We start from the raw sequence: 21,718 nt of genomic DNA on the forward strand, positions 1-21,718 counted from the left end.
GCGTGCCTGACAACCACTCCCATTCTACCTTCGACTGAATGAGTATCTCTTAGATCTCTTAATTGGAATCTTCGTGGTGTAAGCTAGAATGATGGCGGCATTCAAGAGAATCCGAAAAGTCTAAACCTTGTCTGTGGTATTCCAAGTAGGATTCAATGAATGAATGACTGTGACGAGCTCCAAACTCGCGATTGCTGGGCGTAGTGACAGACGCAAAAGGATAGTAAATCCTATTCCAGCATGATCGAGAACCGACAGATGAATAGCCGTGCCGTGACAGGGTGCGTTGACCATTTTCACTGAGAGGATAAGATGAAGCCATTGACAAGGGTGATGCCTCCAGACGATTAGCCGTGCCGTGACAGGGCATTTGGATCATTTTCCCGAGAGAAGACCGAAAGTAGCCATTGACAATGGTGATGTATCACATAAAGCCAGCCATGGAAAGGAGTAAAACTGATTGGATGAAGATAGCAGGAAAGCAGAGGTTCAGAGGAACGAAAAGCATCTCCATTCGCTTATCTGAAATTCCTGCCAATGATTTACATAAGTACCTCTATCCCTATTCTATTATTTATTTTCGAAAACCCATTACTATTTTATATCCACCTGACTGAGATTTACAAGGTGACCAAAGCTTGCTTCATACCAACAATCTCCGTGGGATTCGACCCTTACTCACGTAAGGTATTACTTGGACGACCCAGTGCACTTGCTGGTTAGTTGTGCGAAGTTGTGAACCATGGTATTGGCATCATGTGTTTGGCGCCATCACCAGGGAAAGAAAGAGCGATGAATTTTACATAATCAAAAGTGTAATCACAATTTCTGCGTACCAATGACTTCTTTGAATCAAACAACCACCATTTATTTGATGCAAAATCATGAGGTTTAAGCTAAATTTAATTGATAATTAATTGATTTATAAACCTTGTGAATTTAGTGATACTTTGATTGGTTGTTTTGATTACTTGTAGGTGAAGAAAGAAGAAAAGAAGAAAAGCGTGGCATAAGAAACGTTCCAAAGGAATCCACAAGCGTGCCCAAGGGAAGCAAAAACGTGGCCAACATCAAGGAAGAAAGGGAAGCTAAGTTGAGAAAGCAAACTGAGCTTCACAAGGAATGAAAGGAGAAGGAAAGCTACAAAGCTAAGTTCAAATAGTTAACTGAGCAGTAAAGAAAGCAAGGAAATGGTACAAAGCTCAGTTAACTAAGTTAACTTTATCAGGGACCTCTCCAATTCCTAGGAGTGAAGCCACCAAGTTTCGAACCCATGAGCTAAAGGAAGCAAGGAACACTCCTTGCAATGAAAATCATGAAGAATTAGCCAAAATGCCTCCTCCATGGTTCGAACTTGGAACCACACGCTACTCCTTGCAAGGAAAAATCAAGAGAAATAGCCAAAATGCTTCCCGTGGGATTTGAACTTGGGAATTCCTTGAAACATAAGGAAGGAGTGCCACCAAGCTTGCAAGAAAAATCAAGGGAAAATAGCTTAAATTCTTGGGCCAAGGTTCGAACAAGGGAACTCCATGAGAAGCAAGGGAGGAGCGTCCAACTCCTCCAAAGTAAATTAGCCTCCACTTCCTCCACCAGGATTCGAACCTGGGACGTAAAGGCCGAAAGCTAAGCACTACAAGGAAAGCTCAGTTGGTTTTTCCAACTGAGCATTGCCTCTCCCAAGCCTCCACACTTTGGCACAATTTTGGCGCACCAAGGAGGGCTGTCTTGCGCACAATGACACGGGCAGCAGCAACTTGGCGCAACAAGGAAGCAAGCCAAGAGCACCATGACACGGCCTAGAGCTCAGTTCAAATTTCCAACTGAGCTCTAGTGTCACACACTCCACCAAGGGCTGGGCGCACCAATTTTGGCACGGATGGCAGCACACTTGAAAGCTAAGTTAGATTTTCCAACTGAGCTTTCCCCTGGAAGTGCAATTTGGGCTAAAAATTGGATTAAAAATCCAATTTAATTCATTTCTTCACTAAATCAAAAGCCCACCCAAATTCCAAAATCCAAGAATAGAAAGTATATAAATAAGAGTTAGTTTGATGTAATTAGGAATTTTGATTTTTGGAACTTTTTATTTTTACTTCTAAGACTTTTATTTTGAATTTTCCTAGGGAGCTTTTACTTTGAATTTTCTGAGAACTTGGAAGGAGAATTGATCTCTCTTCTTCTTGGTTCTTACTTGAGCACTCTTTCATTTTTCTTGCTTTGGATCTTGGGTGGAGAATTGAAGAACTTCTGTTTCAATCTCACCTTGAGAACTTGTTTAATTTTTCTGCATAATTGAATTCCAATTTCCATTTACTGTTTCATCTTCTACTCTTTCTGCAATTTACTTTTCAGTTTCTTTTGCAATTATTCTTGTTGGATCAAGGAAGGATTTGAGATCTAGACTTGTTATCTAGTCTCTTCCACCCTGAGATCTTCAACCTCTTTTACTTTGCTGCAAATTAAGCACTGCTTTCTCTGTCTTTTAAATTCTCAAAGCATTTTACTCTTCTATTTAAGATCTACTTCACTGCAATTCAATTTTGTCTTTTATGTTTAATGCAATTTACTTCTGTCTTGTCTAAATTCTGCAAACCCAACTCCCAATCCCCTTTACAATTCAAGCAATTTACATTACTTGCACTTTAAGATTCAGTCACTTACATTTCTTGCAATCTAAGTTTCTGCAATTTACATTACTTGCACTTTAAGATTCAGCACATTTACTTTCCTGTTCTTTAGTTTACTGCAAATCTCCCCTTCCCCTTTACTCTCCATGCAATTTAGCTTCTGCAAATCACAAATCACTCAACCAAATCTTGATTCGCTTGACTAAATCAACCACTAAACTAAAATTGCTCAATCCTTCAATCCCTGTGGGATCGACCTCACTCATGTGAGTTATTATTACTTGATGCGACCTGGTACACTTGCCGGTGAGTTTTGTGTTGGATCGTTTTCCACACATCACTCAAAATACTGCTGCAGCACAAGAAAATAATGAGAATCCTCCTTAACTCCAACCTATACAGCAATCTCAACAACCTCAAGAAGTGCCATTAAGGAGATCCAACAGAGAAAAGAGAAGTGCAATTTCAAATGAATATGTAGTCTATCTCCAAAAACATGAGGATGACATTGGTTTGACAGAAAATGACCTAATCAATTTTTTTCAAGCCATGCAAAGTTCTAACTCTAAAAAGTGGATCGATGCCATGAAAGAAGAGATGAAGTCTATGAAAGACAATGACATTTGGGATCTCGTAGAATTATCTGAAAATGTGAAACCAATTGATTGTAAATGGATATTTAAAACCAAAAGGGATTCTAAGGGTAATGTCAAGAGATATAAAGCTCGTCTAGTTGCTAAAGGCTTTACTCAAATGGAAGGCATAGACTATAAAGAGACTTTCTCTCCAGTATCATCGAAAGACTCTTTTAGAATCATAATGGCACTAGTAGCTCATTTTGACTTGGAGCTACATCAGATGGATGTAAAGACAGCGTTTCTCAATGGTGACATTGATAAAAGATGTATATGGTACAACCAGAAAATTTTGTATCAGGCGATTCAAAATCTATGGTTTGTAAGTTAAAGAAATTCATCTATGGTCTCAAACAAGCTTCTCATCAATGGTATCACAAGTTTCATCAAGTCATTACCTCATATGATTTTGAGGTAAATATCATAGATAAGTGTTTATACCGCAAATTCAGTGGGAGTAAATACATCTTTTTGGTCTTATATGTTGATGACATTCTACTTGCCAGTAACGATATAGGCTTGTTGCATGAAACTAAGAAATTTCTATCGAACAAATTCGAAATAAAAGATCTTGGTGATGCCTCTTTTGTATTAGGAATTGAGATACTAAGAGATCGCCTCAAGGTATTTTTGGATTATCACAAAAGAACTATATCGAAAAGATTTTAAGTAGATATGGCTTGGAAAGTTGTAGACCAATGGATACACCCGTAGCTAAAGGAGACAAATTTAGTCTCAAGCAATGTCCCGAAAATGATCTTGAGAGGTTAGCAATGCATGATAAACTTTATGCATAAGCACTAGGGAGCTTAATGTATGCTCAAGTTTGTACATGTCCCGATATATCATTCATAGTGGGAGTGTTACATAGATACTTGAGCAATCCGGACATGGATTATTTGATAGCTGTTAAACGCGTAATGCGTTATCTGAAGAGAACAAAGGATTACATGCTTACTTATCGGAGATTAAAAAATTTGGAGATCATTGGGTACTCTGATTCTGATTTTGCGGGATGCCAAGATAGTAGACGCTCTACTTTAGGCTGTATCTTCATTTTGGCTGGAGGAGCTATTGCATGGAAGTCTAACAAACAGACTCTTGTAGCTTCCTCGACAATGGAGGCAGAATACATTGCTTGCTTTGAGGCATCCAAACATGGCATATGGTTGCGAAACTTTGTCACTGAGCTTTGTATAGTAGATGACATTGAAAAGCCATTAAAGATATTTTGTGACAACAAGTCAGCAGTACTATACTCCAACAACAATAAGAGATTGACAAAATCAAAGCATATAGACATCAAGTTCTTAGTTGTCAAGGAGAAAGTTCAAGAAAAACAGATTTTCATAGAACATATAGGAACAGAGTATATGCTAGCAAACCCATTAACCAAGGGATTGATCCCTAAAGTCTTTCATGAGCATACTGCTTGGATAGGTGTCAATATTTGTAATGCCTAGGTTTAGTGGGAGTTTATTATATGCTATATATTCTATGACAGATATTGAATTATTTTTCTGTAGAATTAAGTTAATGGTTTATTTCATGTTATGTAAAATGTTCATTTTGCAATATTTGTTTTGTGTTTGATCTCAACAAAGTTTTAAAGTTGGACAAGCTGGAAATAGACATGCATGAGATCACTTGGCATGTAATTTCCATATTACTCATACAAATTTGATCTATGTCATTAAGTATATTAGAATGGTGATTGTCATGGTTCACTCACGACATTAATGTGATAAAAGTTGCAGTGATTCCATATCTAATATATGAGACGGACCAGATTGTTAAAGTAATAAGGGAAATAGTATTCAGATGCGCACATAAAGTTTATAAAATATGATTATGTCAAGGAAGAATATATGTATAGCCCAAGTGGGAGATTGTTAGGAAATTATTTTAATTCCCTAATTTGTTTGTAGGCGATACATATATTAATTATAATTACAAATTATGCTATTTCAAATTAAATGACTTGTATAATTGAGATTTCATTTATTGTTATAAATGCTAAATTGAATAAGTCATGATTACTTTTGATTTGGAATTAAATGAGAATAAAACTAGATATTATCTTTTGAACTTTAGATATATTATTTTTTGGATTTTAGATATATTATCTTTTGGACTTTAGATACTATATTTTTATTTGAGTCTTTAGGGTTTAATGGGTGCCATGTTCAAATATATACAATGACTTCAGGGTTTCGGTCCCCAATACACTAAAACCGTCTTTGTCGTTCTTTCTCTATCAGAAGAGTCACAATTCAGTCCTATTTGGGATACAAAAAACTTTGGTTGAGGAAGATCGAAAGAACTACAAGACTTAGACAATTCTTCTATCAATTTTTTATTTCTAATTTCTATGAGTAAATGTATGCTTCCGCATTATAATATATTTTTGGTGATTTAATATGGATGATTTATATTAATGAAATAATTTATTTTAACAATAAGTATAAAGGAAGCAACACATGACAATGACAAAATATGATCCTAGATTGTGGTGTTTGTTTGACATATTTAACTTTTAAATTATGATTTATGAAGCACGGTTCCATAAATACTAGTTCAAAAAATTATTTTTTTGGGTCATGAAATACGAGTTCAATTTAAATACTTCTTCGGTTCTTCCAGTTAATTACTTTATTGAGAGTTCCATTTTTTTTTTATAAAGATCATAACAAATGGAACGTAACTGCATAGAGACCAAAAAAAGTTGATTTCATAAAATTGGTGTATCTCCCTATCTGGTGGGTAATGTCTCGGTAATGGTGACCGAATTTGTTTTTGTTCTTTTTGGTGACTATGGTGTCCGAATTTTGCATATACGTACTTTTTATTTTGGAGTTTCGACTTTTTTGTTGAGTTACTTTTTGGGTTCTCATTAGATTTATAAAACGAATTGGGCCAATCTGTCTCACTAACATCAACACTAGTCTAATTATGCAAATCTTAGAAAAGTGGAATACATTTTAAGGAAGAGAAGTGGTAGGATATCAACAAATTTTGTGATTTGTACTTAGGGGTGTGCATAAGTCGGGTGAAATTGGATTTAATGTGATTTAAATTCGGCCCGAAATATATACTGGTCTATTTATTAGATCCGAACCCGACTCTAGACCCGATGAAACTTATACACTTTCGGGCCACGATTATACCGGGGGAAAACCGGGCCGTTAACATTATATTATCTTGATACTTTCTTATAAATTAGCATGTAAAAATATCCAAATTTCTAAGACTCCAACCATTATTTGATATGATAAAATTCACTTAGAAAAATATAACAAGAACCAACTCTTCTCTGAAATTAAAGCATAACCATAATCAATACTAACATTGTCTAATAACACCAAATATTTAAATCAATATAAATAACACAATATTATGCATTAGTCTAAAATCTTATGCATTTTAAATATAAAATATTTACTTATAGTCTTATAATAACTAATAACACAAAATATTAAGGTTTACAATACTTAAATTCTATATAAGAATAACCATCATCCATCAATAATAAAACAAAATATTAATTGTGTATGATGACCAGGCCACCAAGTCGAGTTCGGGTGACCCGAGTTATGGCCCGGACCCGACCCGAAACAATGACGGGGTCTATTTTTGAGATTCTTACCCAGCTCTAAACCCGGTGAAATCACACCAAATTAGTTCCTAAAGTGTTCGGAGTCGAACCGGATCTTCGGGCCGAACGGGCTATCACACCCCTATTTGTAATCATAATTAGTTATTACTAGTATTTTTAATGATATAAAATTACATTTAATAATATAAAATTATTCATTTTTTTTATTGGTTAAGTATTGGCTAAATTTTAATAATAATATTGATCTCTAAAACTTTCTCTTTAAAGAATAAAGGACAAAGAAAAAACGAAAACAATGAGTATATGGCGTGTTTGGTCTTATTATTTTTATTTTTTATAGTTTTTGCTTTTATAATTTTATAAAAAAAATAAAAATAAGATGTAAAAACAATAAATAAATTTTTATTATTTTTATTGTTTTTTATTTCCTTTCACAAAATCAAAAAATAGAAACGTAAATGAAATACACACTATGACATTCAAATCTTTATTATTTTTCTTCGTCGTGAAATTTCCATCTTCCGTATAAGATTATTACTGTAGTTCCCTTCTACGGTCCCATTAATGTTAGTTTAACTAGCCTGGTACGACCGTACGAGTTTACTTTTCTTTCCTCGTTGATAATTAGCTTGACGACCCATGGCATAAAAAAAGGGAAATAAATAAACAAACTTGAGATAATAATCATGACGGTGGAAGAAAATTCTTCCACTTAATTATAGAAGAAATAATTTTTCATTAATGTATAAATGTTACTCGTGTATCAACTCATGAGCGAAGTTATCACTCCCTTGGATTGTTTGGAAGTTCCAATCTTAACCTTACAAATTAATTACGTGACTCTATGTATATAACCGACACTCAGACACATGCGTATACAATAATCTTATCAAAAGAGAAAACATATACACAGACCTTCAAGTATATCAAACTATATGGCAACTGTTACTAATACAACTACTAATCCTTTTTCTGATTATTGCATCCATTTTAATTGCAACACAATCAGTAGCGACAGGGTTTATGTGAGTTAAGATTTTAAAAGTGAAAAATAGAAAAGAGTGAAGACTTAAAATTGAGTCATTCTCTCTTTTTGTTTTACTTTTAAGATTTTAAATCACAAATAAAAAATTAAATTCTTTTTATGTTTTTCTTTCTATTGATATACAATAAAGTGTGATTTTTTATTAAATAAAAAAATATAAAAATATATATTTTATGATAAAAAATCACATTTAATAATATTAATGGAAAGAAGAATTGATGGATCCTTAGAGACCCGAGATGAAACCGACGGAGGAAGGAATCCATGAACTTCCAGCAATAAAGTTACCAACAGTGAACTTAGAAGCCTCAACATTACCCATGACATGAAAACCAGGCCACTGAACCCTTCTTGCAGTTCCAGCACCAGGTCCTGAATTACCATACTCACCAAAATAGAGTGTCCTCAAGACCGAGCTTCCATAACCAGGCCACTGAACCCAACCCTGCTGCGCAATGGCGTCGTCTATGGTACACCCTATCACGACGGCCCTAGAATACTCCTTCCAGGGCCTCCCAAGATAAGAATTAACAGAGTGCTTCACAGGAGACAAATCGGAGCTTGGTGTTATGGCACACTTGTGAAGCGAGAAACCTGTGTTCTGTCCAGGATCGGTTCTTCCGTTGGCGAGAACGGCGTTGGAGCCACCGTGGAGAGGGCGGCGGAGCATGATGTTGCAGGTTTGGAAGACGGCGGCGGCGTTTCCGAAGATGAAGTCGATGGTGCCGTAGATGTCGCATTCTCTGTAGAATTGGCGGAGGGAGTGGGCGTAGATGGTGTCTTGGTAGCCTGCAATGCTGCATCGGAAGAGGACAGAGCGATCTGAAGCTATGTAGAGAGCCACGGCTTGTTCGCCTTGTGGGCCTGCGTTGTTGTGGAAACCTATGTCTTTTGCAATGAATCCATCCCCCATCATTGCTGCATCATCATCGTTTCTTACTTTAGAAATCTTTTTATTTATTTATTTATTCATTTTTTACAATTTTCAAAGTTTAAATGAAAAAAAAAAATGACAACTCTAATAATTTTGTTATTTAATATTTTTATTCTTAAATAATTATCTGCATTTAAATGTATATGTAAGTCAAAAAATAACTAATTAGGTTTTTTCTTATTATCTCCTTTTCAATGTTTTGCGTGTGTGGATATATTAAACAAGTTGATAATATTTAGGTGACAAAAAAATAAGCTCAGATTTATTTTATTTAATATTTATTAAATAAATTTGAACTGTTTTAATTGATTTTTTTTCTATCAAACATTATAATAAAATAAGTTAATATTATATAAATACATGTAATATGATTGTTTTTTAATAAAAATATTATATATACATAAAAATAAATTATTAAATTAATTATTAGATATTTATATATAAATATTTATATTATTTAATTTATATTTAATATATATTTTATATTTTAATTTATATTTTGTGTATGTGATTTGATAATTAATTTTTAGTATATAAAATTATGGATTTTTTTAAATGAAAAATTATTTGAAAAAGGGAAGAGAATAGTGAAAGGCTAGAAGAATGTGCGTAAAATTGAGGCAGAGAGTCCTTTGCAAATAAATGAAAATCTTTTGCTCTTCTATATTGTCTTTTTCATGGGAGATATGTTAGCTGAATAAGAAGATAATGTTGCACAAAATTATTAAGCGAATTAAATCAACTAATTTACTGGAGCTAAGTTTCCTCCCCTGACTGCTCGTAATAAATGAAATGGAGGTTAGCAATAATTACATTTAGAAAACGACTTTAAAAAGTGGTAATAGAACCTCTTAAATAAAGTAAAAATTTAAATATATTTAATATCTTAAAAATATAAAAGATGTTCAAATATTTTTTCTTTAGAAATTATGAAGATTTCTAGAAGGATAATTTAGAAGAATTATTATTTTTCAAGGAAAAGAAAGTGAAGAAAGATTGTTAAACTTGTTTTTAATTTTTAATTACAAAATTCATTATTTTATTTTTATTTTTTATTTTGTAATCAAAAGTTGTAAAGGAAGGAAGTTGAGAGTCAAGTACACGAAAAGGGTATGACTTATGAGATAGAGTACTTGCATGAAAACTTCGTTTGTCCACTTGCTCGTCTTATACTCTTTTTTATTTATGAACCAATTAATTAGAGAGCTAATTGTGTAAGCCCATCCATGTGCGTTTCTGTAAAGAATTTTATTTCATAGAAAACGACTTAAGAATAATGAAATGCATCAGCACCGACATAGAAGACTTAAACCCCTTATAGTATAATGAAAATGTGTAGTAATTAGTCACATTCATGTCTCCCAAAGAATAAAGAGCTTGTTTGGGTTTAAAAAGTATTTTTAAATTTTGTAAATATGTTTAGAAAAATTATTAAATATATAATCGCTAAAAACAATTATTTCTTTTAAAAGTTATAATTTTCATTATCTAAAAACAAGTTTTTCTATAAAAGAAACGTTAAATTCAAAAAGAAAATAAAATGTGTATGTTAACATTACATCAAAACATAAATTATTATTGTTGTTAACCTTATACATTCACTACCTACCTATATACATATTATGTTTCTCTACGGTTGTTTACTAAGTCACTGAGAGTAAAATTATTGGATCAAACTACTTAGTGTCTGTAACTTCTTCGTTAGTTATCGAAAAATGTTAAGGAATCAACATTTTAAAGTAACACTTTATCAACAAAAATACTACTATATACTCAATAAATATTATTATTTTAAATTAATATTTAATTAACAATAATTTATACTTATATTTATAAATATATACACACAAAAATATATAATTTATATTTATATTTATCAAAATTTATACATATCAATTAATATAATCTATACTCATATGTATTAGAATTTATATATATAAATTAATAAAATTGATTTATTTCAGCTAATTTAATATTTGTACGAATTACATACTAGTCAAAATTATTAAAAATTATTGATTTTCAAAAATTTTTTATATTTTATTTTTATATTATTATAATTTAAAATTTATAAATTTAACATAAAAATTATTTTTATTAGCTAATGTTAATAAAAAAATAAAAAACGAAAATTAAATAATTAGAGGTGGGATTGACGTAAAAATAAAAGAAAAATGAAGGAAAATAACTAACTGAATGTGGCGGTGTCAGGCAAGGAAGCTCCACCCTTAACGCTCTCACTTCCAACAATAACGGTCGAATATTTACCCGCTCCAATCAACGTTATGCCATTCTTACTTGTCCGAATCTTCTCCTTGTAAGTCCCTGCTTTCACGTAAATCACAAATCTTCCACCTGTGGCAGCTGCAATGGCCTCAGAAATCGTCTTGTAGTTCCCTGAACCGTCTTGCGCAACCACCGCGTTCGCTTCTATGGGTGCTGCTCCCTGAAGGAGTTTTCTTGCTTTCGAAGAAATCCATTCGGGAAATTCCTCTTTGCTTTCCTTTTCTTTTCGCTTCGTGGTGATTTGGTTAACCAGGGCAAGTGAGTTACTGGCTAATGCGGAAAGATAGTCCATCTTCTTGGAAATGGTGTCTACCACGGCAGTGGCGGCGCCGCTGGAGGTTTGTGATCGTACGAAGTCGTTGCAAGTTTGTTGGAAAGTTAGGGAAGCGCTTAGCCACGTTTGGATGTCCTCCTTGTTTCTTGTTGGCTTGCTCAGTGCTTTCATGGATTGGTCCAACCTCTTCATTGACATGTCCATTAGCTCTTGACAATAACCTGCATGTTTTAACTTTCAATTAAGATGAGCACAGAAATCACTGGGGCTAAGCTCGCTTACAAGAAAAAAAAAAAAGTAGGGAATTACTAACAAAAAAATTTTAATACGGTATTTTTAATAATTATATTAGGAGATTAGGAGAACGTTTATAATAGTTATCGTTATCATGCCTAACTAACCTTGAAGACCATCTTCTTTCTTTTGGCATCTATGGTAACATCTCAAGAAATAAACCATTTACTGTGTTTAATTTTTCTTTTAATAATAATTCACTATTTAAATAATAAAAATATTATATATTTTGATAAAAATAAATGATTAATATTTAATATTTAATTTTTGATAGTTATCAATATAGTTAAGTACTGACACTTACATATAAAGGCAAAGTTTGCGACATGTCTATTTCTTATTTAAAATAAAAATGTGGTTACTTTCATTAATATAGTAGGCAATATAATAAAAGATATAATAGAACTGGCTTTATATTAACGGCTAAAAATATTTAAAAATAATTTTATCTATTTTTTCATATGCTCGATAATCATCCAAATTACTTTTTTTTTTTTTTATAATTGATAGTTATTAAATTTTAAAACACCTTTATGCTATGTTTGGTTGGAAGGAAAGAAATAGAGAGGAAGGAAATAGAAAGAAAAGAAAGAAAATGAAAGAAATTAGGTGGATTTTTATTTTCTTTAGATGTGTTTAGATGAAAGAAAAATAAGAAGAAAATAAATATTATAAAAAGATAATTTTACCTCTATATTATAAAATATATTAAAAAAGTGAAGGGGTAGTATTAGAAGTAGAAAGAGAAACATTAGTTTTCTCTCCATTTTCTTTTCAATGTTGGAGAGAAAAAAAATTAGTAAAACAATAAAAAATAATCATTTTTCTTTCCATTTTCTTTCCTCCCTTTTCTTTTCTTCCATTTTCTTCTCAAACAAACATAGCATTAGTGTCAAAGAAAAGAAAATAATCTGTGTACCCGTATTTTTTTAATACTTCTGCAATTTTAAATTATTATTTCAGAAAATAAAGTTTACTACAATATATACATTTATATATTTCATTATATGGAGAAAAAAATTATTATAAACAATATATACGAATGTTGTTGCTTCGTTGAAAAAGGTTAGTATTGTTTTTCATGAATGAGACCATATCACAGCGTGCATGAGATAAACAACTAAATTTATAATTTTCAAATTACCAAGAAAAAAAAAGGGGGAAAAAATGCATAATATGCATTATATACCTCCGACTGATGAAGATGATTTGTCTTGTTGAGCAATATCCTGAGTCTCAAATGAAGCAAAATATGATCTTGGCAAGTTGGTTTCAGATATGGTTTTGTTTACAAGAGCCAGAATGATATCAACATTTTTATCATTCCCTGAACTCATCAACTCCTTCAAGGTTTCATCACATAGACTAGGGTATCTGGTATGAGTGCATTCATAGTGATGAGCATGCTCTAGAGCTGCTGTTTCTGCCATGGTTAGTGCACATCCCAACACTAAAAAGGTTATCATCATCACTAATTCTTGTGTTCTCGTCATTCTTCTCACTAGCTACTATTACTTCACCAGGAGATACACAACCAGCAGGAGTTTTATTATTTACTTTCTTAAAGCTAAGAATAATGTTATGTTGATGAAATTTTTTAGAGGAAGGTGCTTCCTATTTATAGTGTGGGGATGGATTGATGATATGTGGAAAAAGCATTGATATGATAATGATTATTTATTTATTTATTTAGTGGTGACTCATTACTTTTGTTAACGAGTAAAATGTGTTGTTACAAGTTATTGATTTAAAGTTAAAAAACATAAAAGTGAATTATGTTAAATGAGTTAGGTGATTGGTACTCCTAATAAGTGTACGTGAGTAACACCTAATAATTAAGAGTTACCAGGAGAATTTCTCACGCATAAATTAAAATTATGTGTGCACATACAAAGCCTATTTTATACTCCGTCAAATCTATACAGTCAATAAAATAGGGGGGAAGTGAGAAACAAAGGCAAAAGAAAGAAATTAATTAAAGTTTTTCTCTTTTTCTCTATCTACCAACTCACTTAAACTCTTGAGTATTTTAGCTATATATCGTTTCTATAGTAACACCAACAACTTTATTATCACAATAATAAAGAGAGTATTAAAAAAAAACCATGTTAGATATATTTACATTAAAATTAGTTATTAATATAAAATATATATTAAAAATAAATTAAATTATATATATTTATACATAAATATATAATAGTTAATTTTATTAGCTAACTTTTGTATATATTTAGTATTTTTATTAAAAAATATTAAATATGCTACATTTTATAGTGATATATAATGAGGCGATAAATTACTAACAAAGATAAGAAAAATAAGTAACAAATATTTTTATGCAAAAATATTTTTTTATGGTCGAAACTGTACGTATCTATTTGATAATGATAATTATATTAATTCGAATATCATGAAAATTTTATTAAAAAATATGTACTTTTGAATAATAAATTAAAACTCGAATTCCACATTAAAAGATTAGGGAAAGTAACACCTGCTACACTCCAAGTGAGGGGGTCGAGTATCTATTGGTGGAGGGAACTCACTTTTTGTTTAGACTTTAGACTAATCTCATAACACGTCATCACATTAAATAAATAAAAGCGTTAGAATGACCTTTTCCATCATTATTACTATGTCCTTTAAATTGTTATGCTGTACAGAGCTTCTCTTATTATTACGGGAATGGCTAGTTTAGTAGCAAATTAGAATTATTTTATGTGGCCGTTTTGGTTTTGGGGGTCTATTTTCTTTTGTCCAGGACAAAGTGGTAGGACTCTTGTCAATTTCATTACTTTACTCTTGGCCATTACAAATTCTTCAGTGGCCACTATAATTCTCTTAATTCTTTGACTATTAAACCTTAAATATTATGCTTTATATTTAAATAATACAGCTGGCTGCTAGCGATCGTATATATGATGTGCGGTTCACTCAGAAGTACTCATCACCGGTACTATAAGGGACATAGAGACCAGGACATAAGATTACCGGAGATTCACTTATAAACAGGATAGTGCTAAATACATGTGATGAAAAAACTGCAACAAGCTAAGAGAAGAAATAAATGTATGTATGTAGTCGTGGCAGATTTGAATTGTGACATCATTACACTAGTGAAATCACTAGGATAAATCTAATGTGGAGTTTTGCATGAAAAAGTTTATAAGAAATTGTATACATCAATTAAATACGTTACCCTTAAATATTTTTCGTTTACATAAATAAAAAGTGTAGAGAATTAATTTTTAGTTAGTTAATATTAGTGAATTTTAAAATTTAATGTTATAATTTAGAATTCAAGATTAAAAATTTATTATTTAAAATTTTAAATTTAAGATGAATAAAGTAATTTAAAAAAATGACTTATGTTGGATGAAAAATTAATTTCTTAGCCTTACTCAATGAAAAAATAGACATTTTCTTGGGTTAAAGTAACCTACTTGCCCATAGAGTCATTACCCGTATTCAAAGTTCAAACCTATCTTTCGTATTTAGTGATCGGGATGAAATATAATTGCAGAAACAAAAAAATAATGTGTGATTTGTTTGTAATTTTAAACATATTTCTTTGTTTTAATTATGCCGTGTTTGTATATTGTCTCAACTGATAAATAATCTAACTTAGTATATATATATATATATATGAACCCATATTAAGAGAAAGAAAAAAGAAAGAAAGAAAAAAGAAAGATGGGGAAAGAAAAGAAAAATATACTTGTAATAAAAAAAACCATATTAGAGAAGTTCAACGCAAAAAAAATAAAAAAAGGAGTAAAAAAACACATTAGAAATTGAGGGATTAGCACTTTTAGTTTTATTTAGGCTTTCTTATTTTCCAAGTTCCAGCGAGTATCCTTGCGTTCGCTGTGAAAACAAATCCATCCAACCTCTTAACATGATAAAATCAAATAAACCTGTATTTGTTTATAAATATAAGATACTAAAATAGAAATACGAACAAAATATAAAATGATATGTTTGATAGATAAAATATAAAAAAATATTATTTTTTTAGATATTGAATTAGTGTATTTTATTATTCATGTTCTTCTTAATAGAAAAGATATAAATATATTTGTTACGATAGGTAACCGGAGATTAATGGGCTGGACTCGTTAGGTTGGCCCAATCGTCTAAAGAGGGAAGCCTTCGAAAGGAATCACGTTCCAGGGCCTCCGTCCGACTTGAGAGTATGAATGAGCGGGGGGTGGTACCTGCAAAGACACTCCGATGCCTAAATTAGCAAGGGAATAAGCAAGTCTAGATAGTATTGGGACTTAGTGATACTTGAGAAGTGTCAGTGTATTTATAGTGATGAACCCATAACCACCGTTGGAGTAGTTCCACCATTTAAGGAGAAATAACCGTCCCTTTATCTTAGGGAAGTTGGGATATAGCTCCTGGAAGTGGGTGGAGAGATTTTAGGGGCAGTTACTCATTTAAGTGAGTGCTTATCTGCCAGCTAATCTTCGTTCCCGACTTCTTTAGAGCAAGTCGTGGCAAGAACCGACTTCGTAGGTCAGAGGTCGGTGTAGGGTGAGGCCCAATCCCTTGGATTGGGTCTTTCGTTTGGACTTGGGCCTTAGCGTTGGGTCAGGGTATGAACAGTGTCCCTACTCGAGCCCAATTTCTTTTAGGAATTGGGGTCGAGTATTTAACTCAGGGCCATAGCCGACCTGATAAGGAACCGACGTGATGTTTCAGAACCGAAAAATTCTCAACAGTCGCGTCTAATCAAACGTCGCGTCCGTTAGGGATTTGTGTATTCATACGCGGGGATCAGTTACATTGGAAACGGTGCCTATCTTTAAATGACGGCTTCCGTTTTTACCATTATGCCCCCAACGTTCTTATAAATACTTTTCCCTCTCTTTCCTTGTTTCATTTCTGAAAACTTTCACACTTCCTCTTCTCTGTTCGGAAGAAGCTTTTACTTGAAGGAATTCTCCTTTCTCTGCCCCTATCCTTCTTCAAGTAAAGGTTAGTTTTCCTCTACTCTCCTTTTACGAAATGCTTTCATTTGCATGCCTTTTATTTTAGAGAGGAGGGTTGGTTTGTAGGTTTCTGTTTGATTCCAGGCCCCTTAGAGACCATGTTTTTTTATTCTTTTCCTTTTTTCCTTTGTAGGTTTCACTAATCCTTTTTAGGAAAAAATGTCTTCCATAGAAATTATGGCTCAGTGGGTGGATGTCACGGTTCTGGGGGAAGAACTTTTTGTTGATACCGATTTTATCATCAACCTTTGCACTCATCATAGGCTCTGTACTTCTGATGAGGATGAGCCAAAGTATGAACTGCTTGTCTCGGGTCCGGAAGACCGGGTTTGTTTCGGGAGGGCTTCTGAGGCAGCCCCTCATTTTTTCTATATGTATGAGAGTATGATCACTCGCCTGGGCGTTTTTTTGCCTTTTTCTGATTTTGAGATTGCTGTTTTATGTCATTGCCGTGTTGCTCCTACCCAACTTCACCCTAATTCCTGGGGTTTTCTGAAAATTTACCAGTTTGTCAGCCACGCTTTAGACTTTCTGACTTCTTTGAGGATTTTCTTTTTCCTTTTTCACATGACCAAGCCCTTTAGTGGGCAAAATAACAAGTAGCAGTGGGTGTCCTTCCGAGCTATACAAGGTTGGAGAGTCTTCACCCTTTTCGATGAATCATTCCATGACTTCAAAAATTACTTTTTCAAAGTTCAATCCGTAGAGGGTCACCACCCCTTTTTCCTGGATGAGAATCTTTCCCATCGCTTCCCTCTGTATTGGTTGGAGGCCTCCCCCTGTGAGAAATATAGTTTGGAGGATTTGGATGAGGTGGAGGCGGCCATTGTGGGGTTCTTCCGAGAAGTATGGGGGAGGGCCCAATATCTGGATACCAAAAAATTTCTCCAGGGGTCGCCGACCTTTGTCCAGACACAACTAGGTAGCCTTTTATTTAGCCTTGTTTCCGACTTGTTTTTACTGACTTGTTTTTCCGATTTTAACTACCATATTATTTTTTACAGAGATGGCGAAGAAGAATTCTAGGGAGTCTTACCAGCGAGTTCAGGAGGCCAAGACGAGGTCCTGCGCCAGAGTCGGCGGCGCTAGGGCGGCTAGTTCTTCCCTTCCTTCCCCTCCCCTCTCTTCTCGCAATTTGGGGACCCCCTACTCAACCCATTGTCATTTCATCCTCCGCTTCTTCTCTGCCGTCCCCTCTTCCCCGATCTTCTTCTGAGCCAGAAAAGAAGAAGCGCAAGACCTTAGAGTCTGGCTCTTCTTTTGAGGGTGAGGCCAAGGTGGATGCGCCTGAATTCGTTTGAAAGTACATCTATCCTCATACCCGCATAGGTATGGATGATGTTTCTGTTCGGAACCACCTTACAATTCTGGCTCAGGAGAGTATCAGGGTGGCGGGGGTGTGCACGAGATTTCTTGATATTTTTGAGAAGACTCCTCTTAGCTCTCTGGGTTCATCCTCGAGGGTTGAAGAGTTGGAGGGGAGGCTTCTCTTATATCAGGGCCAGGAGAGAGGGTTGAGGGAGCAGGTCGCCAAGTTGAAGGAAGAGAGGGATGGTCTCCAGGAGAGAGAGAGGAAGCTGCAGGCCCAGTGTTCCATGGCGGAGGGTCTGAGGGAGAAGGCACAGGAGAGTTATTCGAGCCTGTTCGAGGACCTCGTGGCGGTGAAGAAGGATTTGTTGAATGCTCGGAATGCCTATACCGAGTTGGAGGACTCCATTGCTGACGGGGCCGAGGAAGCATGGAGGATCTTTAAGGAACAGGTCGGAGTTCTCGCTCCCGACCTGGATCTCTCTCCCTTGGATCCGGACAAGGTCGTCATTGACGGGGTTATAGTCTCTCCTCCCTCTCCCCAATATGTCACCGAGTCAGATTTGAAGACTCGGGGGCAGAGGATAATGGAGTCTCCTCCCCGACCAAAGGATGCTCCGAGTTCTTCGAAGGCTCCGGGAACCTACACTCCTTCTCCTATGGACACTTCTCCTGGTCCTGATGGCGCTCTGACTACTCTTCCTGACTCTAGTGGTGCTCCGACTTCTCCTCTCGTCTTTGGTGGTGATGTTCTTTGAAAAAATTGATTGTGGCTATATGGGGGCCCGGCCTGTGGGTCCCTCTTTTTTAAACTATTTATTTTTATATTTTGTGGTGGTATTTTGCTGACATTCTCTTTGGCCTTTTATGGCCATTAACAAAAAATACCCTTTTTTGGATAAGGGTTTAAGTTACCTTTCTCTGTTTGTTGTGCACATGCTTTTCTGTTTTGGTTTTTGAAGAGAAACCTTTTGGGATCTTTGTTTTGGAAAACCTTTTTCTTGGCTGATTGTCCCTTTCTTTAAGTTTTCCTTAGTAACTCGGGACAGCCTTTTGCCTTAGTGCTTTTACTAGGTTTCCTGATCTCTTTTTTGGTATTTCTTATACTCAAATTTTTTGATTTATTGAGCTCTTAGGACTTAGGTTATTCTTGTGATGCGTTTTCTTTGTTTCTCGGTTTTTCCGACTTATGAGTCAGATTATCCGAGTTTCTCACGATCAACTTTTATAACCTCTTTACACCGACTTGTACCTCGTCGTTTCATCCTGACGACCATCTAGGTCGGTTCATTGGATTTTCACGCTTTGTCGAGCTTAAGTCGGAGCGTTTCGTAGAAAGAAAGAAAAACGAGAAGGAATTTATAAGAGATAAAAGATCTTTATTTTTTTGCGAAGGTACTTTTACTGCTACTAAGGGTTTTTTGCTATCTATGATCCCTTAGTCTATACTGTGACGCCTCGTTAAAAACCCCCTTCAGAAAAAACCCTTTTCGTTTGGGAAAAAATCATGAAGTCGGGAAAAGAGTACATCAGGGAGTAGAGTTCACTTTTAACTATAGTACATTTTCATGTTACAAGCATGCCACGACCTTGGTAACTCGGTGCCGTTTAGGTCAGTTACCTTATAATAGCCTTTTCCTAAGACCTCACTAATTTTGTATGGTCCCTTCCAATTGGCAGCAAGCTTTCCTTCCCCCGATTTGTTGACTTCAATGTCGTTTCTGATCAAGACCAAATCGTTTGGGGTGAAACTCCTTTGAATGACTTTTTTGTTGTACCTGGTAGTCATCCTTTGTTTCAATGCTTTCTCTTATCTAGGCTTGCTCTCGGACTTCGGGGAGCAATTCAAGCTCCTCTTTGTGCCCCCTGTATGTTTCCGACCTCATCATGGAGGATCACCCTTGGACTTTGTTCGTTGATTTCTACTAGTATCATGGCTTCTACGCCATAGACAAGTCGGAAGGGTGTTTCTCCTGTGCAGATTGTGGCGTCGTTCGGTAAGCCCATAACACTTGTGGGAGCTCCTCAGCCCAAGCTCCTTTTGCATCTTGTAGTCTTTTATTTAGTTCTGTCAGCATGACTTTGTTAGCTGCCTCGACTTGTCCATTTGCTTGTGGGTGTTCTACCGAGGTGAACTGGTGTTTGATCTTCATACTGGCCACTAGGCTTCTGAAGGTAGAGTCGGTGAACTGGGTTCCATTATCTGTAGTAATGGAATAGGGTATCTCATACCTTATGATGATATTTTTTTAGAGGAACCTCCGACTTCTCTGGGCTGTGATGGTGGCTAATGGTTCTGCTTCTATCCACTTTGTAAAGTAGTCTATTCCCACAATTAAGTATTTGACTTGTCTTGGGGCCTGGGGAAAAGGACCTAACAGATCCATTCCCCATTTTGCGAAGGGCCATGGAGAAGTTATACTAATGAGCTCCTCGGGGGGAGCCACGTGAAAATTTGCATGCATCTGGCATGGTTGGCACTTTTTCACAAATTCTGCGGCATCTTTCTGCAAGGTCGGCCAATAGAACCCAGCTCAGATTACTTTTCTGGCCAACGACCTGGCTCCGAAATGGTTTTCACAGATCCCATTATGAACCTCCTCTAGTACTTCAGTAGTCCTTGAGGTCGGTACGCACTTCAGCAATGGCGTTGATATTCCTCTTTTATAGAGGATATTTTTCATCAGAATATAGTATTGTGCTTCCCTCCGGATTTTCTTGGCCTCTTTTTCCTCTTTGGGGAGGATGTCGAATTTTAGGTATTCGACCAAAGGATTCATCCATCCGAGGTTTAGACTGATTATTTCAAGGACATCTTGTTTGTCCTCTGCTTTCACCATAGAGGGTTCTTGGAGAGTTTCCTGGATCAAGCTTCTATTATTCCCCCCTGGTTTAGTACTTGCTAACTTGGAGAGGGCGTCTGCTCTGCTATTAAGATCCTGAGTTATATGCCTGATCTCGGTTTCTGCAAAGTGCCCGAGGTGTTCCAAAGTTTTTTCCAAGTATCTCTTCATATTTGGGTCATTGGCCTGATACTCTCCATTTATCTGGGAGGTCACCACTTGAGAGTTACTGAATATCATCACTTTTGTTGTGCCGACTTCCTCTGCCAGCTTCAATCCTGCAATCAGGGCTTCATATTCTGCCTGATTATTTGAAGCTGGGAATTCAAATTTGAGGGAGACCTCTATTTGGGTTCCCTTTTCATTAACCAGTATTATGCCTGCACCGCTTCCGGTCTTGTTTGAGGATCCATCTACGTATAGTTCCCACATAGTTGGCTTTTTCTCTTGTCTCCCGCGTACTCTGCTATGAAGTCGGTGAGGAATTGGGCTTTGATTGCTGTCCAAGTTTCGTACTTTAAGTCGAACTCGGAGAGCTCTATCACCCACTGAACCATTCTCCCTGCAACATCCGTCTTTTGGAAGATTTGCTTCATAGGTTGGTTCGTTCGAACTCTTATCGTGTGGGCTTGGAAGTAAGGCCGTAACCTCCGTGAGGCTATTACTAAGGAGTAGGCAAACTTCTCTAGTTTGTGATACCTTAGTTCGAGGCCCTGTAGAACTTTGCTGGTGAAGTACACTGGATGCTGTCCGACCTCGTCCTCTCTTATCAGGGCTGATGCGACAGCTTTGTCTGCTACAGACAAATATAGGACAAGGTCTTCCCCAACTAGAGGTCGGGTTAGGATTGGAGGTT

General features: G+C 35.2%; 1 protein-coding gene across 1 annotated transcript; it reads right to left on the reverse strand.

Annotated features, from left to right (window-relative positions):
- Positions 1–7,597: 7,597 nt before the first annotated feature.
- LOC112738398 (probable pectinesterase/pectinesterase inhibitor 54) lies at positions 7,598–13,361 on the reverse strand. The gene is made up of 3 exons (XM_025788849.3): positions 12,904–13,361; positions 11,054–11,641; positions 7,598–8,844 (listed from the first exon to the last, which is right to left on the reverse strand). Exons 1-3 carry the CDS (start codon positions 13,205–13,207, stop codon positions 8,153–8,155), a joined length of 1,584 nt encoding a protein of 527 aa, XP_025644634.1. The 5' UTR covers positions 13,208–13,361; the 3' UTR covers positions 7,598–8,152.
- Between the last annotated feature and the right edge of the window lie 8,357 nt (positions 13,362–21,718).

Source organism: Arachis hypogaea, chromosome 13, assembly GCF_003086295.3.
Source record: "Arachis hypogaea cultivar Tifrunner chromosome 13, arahy.Tifrunner.gnm2.J5K5, whole genome shotgun sequence".
NCBI lineage: Eukaryota > Viridiplantae > Streptophyta > Magnoliopsida > Fabales > Fabaceae > Arachis > Arachis hypogaea.

What these genes read in the sequence shown, in the direction of transcription:
- LOC112738398 (XM_025788849.3), bottom strand. Translation starts at nt 13,207, where the DNA reads ATGACGAGAACACAAGAATTAGTGATGATGATAACCTTTTTAGTGTTG. An exon ending in ATCATCTTCATCAGTCGGAG is followed by an intron (nt 11,642 to 12,903) that starts GTATATAATGCA and finishes TAAAACATGCAG; the next exon opens with GTTATTGTCAAGAGCTAATG. An exon ending in GCCTGACACCGCCACATTCA is followed by an intron (nt 8,845 to 11,053) that starts GTTAGTTATTTT and finishes ATGATGATGCAG; the next exon opens with CAATGATGGGGGATGGATTC.